Source organism: Capricornis sumatraensis, chromosome 1 (assembly GCF_032405125.1).
Source record: "Capricornis sumatraensis isolate serow.1 chromosome 1, serow.2, whole genome shotgun sequence".
NCBI classification, from domain to species: Eukaryota; Metazoa; Chordata; class Mammalia; order Artiodactyla; family Bovidae; genus Capricornis; species Capricornis sumatraensis.
This window is the reverse complement of record NC_091069.1, coordinates 79,216,588-79,223,240: the sequence shown is the minus strand read 5'-3', so window position 1 is coordinate 79,223,240 and position 6,653 is coordinate 79,216,588. Positions and strand designations below refer to the sequence as shown.

Here is a 6,653-nt window from a genome sequence, read left to right as displayed (position 1 = left end):
GCTACAACGACACTCCGCAGACCAATAGAAAAGCGAAACAAAATGTTTCAATGCTGCACTCACTGTGGATTTAGGGGAGATATTATGAGGCTGTTGTCATTAGGGCGATTGCTGTGGAATCGCTGAATCTTGACTCGGCGGTGGTTGGCTCTCGCTCGCTCTCTCCCCCTCTCCCTCTGTCTCGGGCTCGCTCTCTGCGCGCGCGCACCGGGCCGCTCTCCTTCCTCCCTCTCTATGTGGCTGCGCGGGTGTGTGTGTGTGTGGATGTGTTCGGGGTGTGGGTGTCCCTTACGCCCTTCCTCCTCCCCCTCCTGCTCCCCCCTCCTTCCCTCCTCCGCCTCCCCCCTCTCCTCTCCCTCCTCCTGGTCCCCATCGCCCCTCTCCTCCTCTTCCTCCCCTCTCTCTTCCTCTCCCTGAATTTTCTCCTCTCCTCTCAGGTCAGTCCATGGTGTTCCGCTCCCCCCTAGACCTCTATTCCTCCCACTTCTTGTTGCCAAACTTCGCCGATTCTCACCACCGCTCCCTACTTCTGGCGAGTAGCGGCGGCGGGAACGGCTCGGGAGGCGGCGGCGGCGGCGGGAACGGTGTGGGAGGCGGCGGTGCTGGCGGAGCGGGAGGCGGCGGCGGCGGCTCCAGGGCCCCCCCGGAAGAGTTGTCCATGTTCCAGCTGCCCACCCTCAACTTCTCGCCGGAGCAGGTGGCCAGCGTCTGCGAGACGCTGGAGGAGACGGGCGACATCGAGCGGCTGGGCCGCTTCCTCTGGTCGCTGCCCGTGGCCCCCGGGGCGTGCGAGGCCATCAACAAGCACGAGTCGATCCTGCGCGCGCGCGCCGTGGTCGCCTTCCACACGGGCAACTTCCGCGACCTCTACCACATCCTGGAGAACCACAAGTTCACCAAGGAGTCTCACGGCAAGCTGCAGGCCATGTGGCTCGAGGCGCACTACCAGGAGGCCGAGAAGCTGCGCGGCCGCCCGCTCGGCCCGGTGGACAAGTACCGCGTGCGCAAGAAGTTCCCGCTGCCGCGCACCATCTGGGACGGCGAGCAGAAGACGCATTGCTTCAAGGAGCGGACTCGGAGCCTGCTGCGGGAGTGGTACCTGCAGGACCCCTACCCCAACCCCAGCAAGAAACGCGAACTGGCGCAGGCCACCGGCCTCACTCCCACACAAGTAGGAAACTGGTTTAAGAACCGGAGGCAGCGCGACCGCGCCGCGGCGGCCAAGAACAGGTCAGTGGCGGGGGCCCCGCGGCCTGGCTACCGTCTCCGGGGACGGGGAGGGGGAGATGGATGGAAAAGAGGCTTGAGCGGACAGGAGGCGGGAGGCGAGCGGCTGCCGAGCGCGCGAGAAGCCTAGACCTCTTGGTCAGTTTGGAGAAAGTTTCCGCTTGCCTGGGAGCGCGGAAGAAGGGCGAGCGTGAACGTATGGGCTGTTTTTGCCCTGAAGGGGCTCTTGTCAGTGTGGAGAGTGTGTATGAGGGCCTGAGTGTCTATAACCTCTGGGTCGGGTCCTTGGGAGCCTTAGCCCCGCGCCGCACCCGCGCCAGCCTTATCAGCCCGGGATCCGGCTCTGGGCTCCGCTGGAGCCTGCAGACAGGGAAGGAAGGAAAGAGCTCCTTACCAACTGGCTGTTACTTCCACGCACTGCAAAAACCCTGGGAGGAATCCACGAACGTCTGAGAGAGGAAATTAAAATGGTTCCCTGCCACAAAGGGGAAAGGCCGGGGTGGCCACCGTGCAGCAGGCCTGTTCCCAAGGCGTTGCAAGTTGTCTGACCAGCAACTGGAGACCAGGCTGGGAGTGGAGCGGGTGTGGGTGTCGGTGCAGCCCTCCTGCCTTACCCAAGGAACATGCCGTTGGTCCACTAAGTTAGGGAATAAGCAGGAACAGAAGTTGCCTTGCTGCCCCGGCAAGTTGGCCACAAAGTCACAAAGTTGCACTGGGCTTAATCTGTCAGCAGAGCTGGGCCTGGGGGAAGTAGGGAGGAAAATAAAGAAGTGGAGAGGAACTGGGGAAGGAGAGAGTTGGGTGAAACCCCGAGGGAAAGCCTATATCCCCGAGCCCGCCTGGGTGTGCCCTGGCCTAATGCACTGCAGGGAGCCAGGCCGCAGCTGCTGACAGCTGCCTGGGCTGCGGGTTGGGTGTGAATCCCTGGAGGGAGTTGAGTGTTCTCCGGTTTAGGTGGCCCAGGCCTGAACCTTTGGCCCTCTCACCCATGCCCGTGGAGCCAAATTTTCGTCTGATGAGGGCCGCGCCCAGGACCAGGGGAAGGCCTCCTTGTGGGGAGAACTCCAGAGAGACTAGGTACTGGCAGCCTGGAGGGGGGAAGGGGCAGCCAAAGACGGCTCTACAGTCTCCTCCTGCCTCCTCTGTCGCCTGCTTTCTCTCTCCTCCTCTTCCCTGGCTGTTCTGTTCCCAGCTGCACCATTTTCTCTTCCCCCGATCTTGCGCTCTGCTCAGGGATCCAGAGAGCAAAGCCAACCGGTCCTCCACGGGAGGACCTCCAGTGAGCTAGCACCCGGCAGCTCTGGATTTGTGCTTGGGGGAGCTGAAGCCGGAGGCAGGGAGGGGATCTGTCTGCTCCAGGGACAGCCAGCTGAGTCTGAAGAGTCCCGGGGGCTGGGGAAGTAGAAACATCCTGCCTCTCCCTGACTTCTGCCCCTTTGGGGCTGGGCCTCTTTCACAGCAAGAGCCCCGGCCTCCCCAGGCGGCCGGCCTGGGGTTGGACCTCTTCCTCCGAGGCCCACCCTGACTTGGGAAGCTTTGGGAGACCCCAGAGAACCCCGGGGAAAGGGAGACGGGAGCCCAGACCGCGCTGGGGGAGGCTCTGCTGCGCTCGGGATCAGCTAGGTGCCGCAGGAGGGGGATGAGCGTGGAGAGCGGAGTCAGGGGGCGGTGGCGAAGGGCACTGGGTTGGGGAAGGCGGAGTAGCTCGGGTTGGTGGGGTGGAGGGGGCGGCAGGCTCGGCTCCCGGCAGCGCGGGCTTGGGGTGGAGGCTTGTCGGAACCGGGTCTTGGGGCCGCGGTGTCAGGGCGCGCGCCGTTTTCTGTCTCCCGCAGGCTCCAGCACCAGGCCATTGGACCGAGCGGCATGCGCTCGCTGGCCGAGCCCGGATGCCCCACGCATGGCTCGGCAGAGTCGCCGTCCACAGCGGCCAGCCCCACCACCAGCGTGTCGAGCCTGACGGAGCGCGCGGACACCGGCACCTCCATCCTCTCGGTAACCTCCAGCGACTCGGAATGTGATGTATGATACCCAAGGCCGCCCTCCTCCCCTCTCCCCGCTCCTTCCCCTCCTCCTCCTTGACCGCCTCCTCTTTCTCCTCCACCCCCAGAACAAACCGAAATCAGGATACACAATCATACACACACCTAAACACACACACACACACTTCCACTCCAGCCAAAAATATATAAAAACCAAGAAAAACAACAAGTTAAACGCAAACCATCAACAGCTCCCAACCACCATCTACCACCACGGCCACCCCAAAGGACCGCGACAGCCAACAGACAGTCACAAACGCTGATACAGCGGGCAGACAACGTAAAAGAGGTGACAATTGTATACTTTCTAGGACAAGCACGGCTTCTCCTTTCGGTTCCCACGGACCCGGCACCCCACCTGCATGACGATTTATTTGTATCTGGGAAAATACTCTCTCTAGTTAAAAACGATTAAAAAAGAGTCGACTATACAGAAACGACCGCCACCACGACGACAAGACGCCAAAAGCAAAACAGACAAAAAGAGAAGAAAATAAAACCGCTATCTCCGTTCTGAATTTGTTTAAAAAAAAAAAAAAGAACTCCTCGAGAGGGAAATAGCAAATGTTTCTCGCCTTTTGTTGCTCTCTCTCTTTTTTCCTCTCTTGCTCTCTTTCTTTCTCTGTTTTTAAGTCCAAGTATTGGTCAAACAAAATGCAATCTTCTGTTTTTTGTTCAGCAGACAATCATTTTCTTGTTAAGCACCTTTTTCTCTCCACTCTGTCACTGCCTGTGTGGGTACTGGTTATAAATGTGGAAAAAGAATAGTTATGACTGTAACAGATTTTTATTTTTATTTCAAAATTTTATATGAATTATGTATATCTTAATGATCGGTCATTTTCCCAGTTTGTAATATATGTGTAGAAATTGCCTGTATATGATATTGCTTTTTCTCCTCTCCCTTTCTCTTTCTTTCTCTCCCACCTTTTTCCTCCCTCCCCACTCACCTGTCTCTTTCCTTTTTGGGGTTCCCCTCCCACTCAATGTTCCTGGCGTCGACTTGGCAGTCAAGGCGTGGCCTGGCGGGCTGGGTGAGGAAGAGGGACCCTGTCGCTTGCAAAGCGGAGAGTGAGACTGTAGTATTCTTATGCAAAAGCTATTTCAAGTATTTCTTAGCTGCTTTGGAGGTATCTCTCACTCCCCGTAGGGCGCTTTTACTGTTATCTTAACTGCGTGTTTATCTATATGTAAAAACTTTCTAAAGCAAATACAGTATTCTCCATTTTCTTATCACTCCCCGGAGACTGGTGTTTTTGTCCACCACTGTGCTGCAGCCCCCGGGGTGCAGCGGCCTGGCCTTTGCTTCCACTCCCGCTCCACAGCCACTGAAGCTGGGGCAGAATTTTAAGGCTGAATCTGAATTTTTTCCTGGAGAAGGGGAGGGGGTGGAAAGATGGGAACAGGCCCTTTGGAAAAGATCCAAAGCTGAATCCTGAGAGAAAAGGCAGAGACGGTGCAGGGAGAGGGGACTACGGCCAGTTTCTTTAGCACCAGATGCCAGGCCTAGATCCCCAGGAACTGTAGCCTTGTCTTGGCTCCGGTGGGTCTTTGGGAGCAAGTTGGTGTCTTTTGGTTGTTACTGCCTTTTTTTTTTTTTAATTTAAAGGGGAAATATACAAGGTCGCCAAATGCAAGCATAAATCTAGAGTGGAACTGATAGGTTTTGTCTTCTTTACGGGGGGGTTGGAGGTGGGGGGACTACTGTAGGCTGGGTGAGAAGGTAGTTTGAGGAGTTTAGGGCCTAGAATCAGGATGGAACCCCTCCTTACCACCCGTGTGTGTGTTTATGTGACTGTATGACTTGGCCTTATGGCTGTCTGTCTCCTTGAAATTTCTGTCTTTCGGGATCACTTGGAGTCTCTCGAACATTTCAGAGTTAGGTACTTTAAATTGAATCCGCCCTCTGCCCCCTAAATCTCTGCATTTTGCCAACCAGGTTCCTCCTGACCCCAGGCCTCCCCGCCCTGCACAGGGTGGAGGGGTGAGTGTGGGGGCCGACACCTCCCTGTGATGGCCTGGCTGGGTGCCTCTGCCGCTCTGGTGCTCTGGGCCAGGTCGATCTGTGCCCAAGGAGGAGCCAAAGAGGTAATTTCTGAAAACTTGCCATCACTTGAAAGTCCTATTTCCAGAGCAAGGAGGATTAAGAAGAAACATGCCTGGAATTTTGCGCCAGTTTCCAGACTGATTTTGATTTCCGATTTCCTTTTGTCCCCATCCTTGGCAGTACCATGGCGTTGATGTGGGGTGGGCTTTGCAGAAAGGCGGCCAGGATAGGAGATGACCTGGGCGCAAGTGGGGGTCCTTGTGCACCTAGGGCTCCAGCTTGTGTGGAGAAGGTTCCCGCCTGCATCCTTACTTAGAATCAGTACATCGTGACCACAACCACCTTGAGAGCTTCCTAGTTCGGAGGCCTGGTATGCCACTATCAGCATCTCTACTTGTGTTCACTGCCTGGGGTCGGGGAGGGGGGGGGGAGGGATTGTGCCTCATGAAGCCATATTTCTGGCAGTAGTGACCCAGGTGGTAGGCATTTGGGGAAAGGGCTGCCTGGATTCTGTTCAGCTTGGGCCTCTGATCAGATGCACAGAATAATGTCTGGGGTTGTGGGGCTCTGTCTCTTCCTATCGTTTTCAAATGGCCTGTCACATACCTGACCCAGACCTTGGGCCTGGAAACCCAAGGCGTGGCTGCTTCAGACAGTGTCTGGATGTGTCTGGATGTACCCCACCCAACAGACCAATTAGAAGTGATGGGTGGACAGAAAGACTGGGTGCTACTGGAGGATGACCCCTTGAAAGGGCTTGACTGGTGACACTAGGGAGCAGATGCCTTTTTATATGGGGACAGAGGGCAAACCAGTGGAATTAAAATGCTTCCTTCTCTCAACATAACTGGCAGAGAAAGCATTTGGGCATTCAGTGCCCACTCCTCCTTTCCCACTTTATCCTCGGGGGCCCAGGCCCCACATGGTGTCACCAGCCCGCTATCTGTCTGGCTATCTCTCATCTCCTCATTTCTGCTAGGTCTGTACAGACACCAGTGCTCCACTCTGCGCTGTCTGACCTTACCTATGGATTCCCTGCAGGACAGGCATGAATGCTGGTTGTGAGTGGTGTGGATGTGGGTAATTCTGAAAGCTGATTTCCACCATTCAGTCAAGTTCTCTATATAAAGGTGTGCATCTGTTGTGATGTTTGATGTAAAAGTGTGTACACTGAGTCAGTGCGTGCCCTGTGTTTTCATGCCTATTGCCTATAGTGTAGGTATTTTGGGGTGGCTTGGGCAGTTTTTGTGTCCCTAGTTCTGCAAGGAGTGGGTTAAGTACACCTACAGGATGCTGTGTGTACAGGAGTTTCTGTGCAGTGGACAGGCATCTTGTGAGTC

At 56.1% G+C, this 6,653-nt stretch overlaps 1 protein-coding gene across 1 annotated transcript; it reads left to right on the top strand.

Moving 5' to 3' along the window:
* The first annotated feature begins 445 nt into the window (after positions 1–445).
* On the top strand, positions 446–3,252 carry SIX3 (SIX homeobox 3). Its single transcript, XM_068982202.1, has 2 exons — positions 446–1,230; positions 3,060–3,252. Exons 1-2 carry the CDS (start codon positions 446–448, stop codon positions 3,250–3,252), a joined length of 978 nt encoding a protein of 325 aa, XP_068838303.1.
* The last annotated feature ends 3,401 nt before the right edge of the window (positions 3,253–6,653 follow it).

Coding starts and splice junctions, on each gene's coding strand:
- SIX3 (XM_068982202.1), top strand. CDS start 446: ATGGTGTTCCGCTCCCCCCTAGACCTCTATTCCTCCCACTTCTTGTTG. Junction 1,231..3,059: donor GCCGCGGCGGCCAAGAACAG/GTCAGTGGCGGG, acceptor TGTCTCCCGCAG/GCTCCAGCACCAGGCCATTG.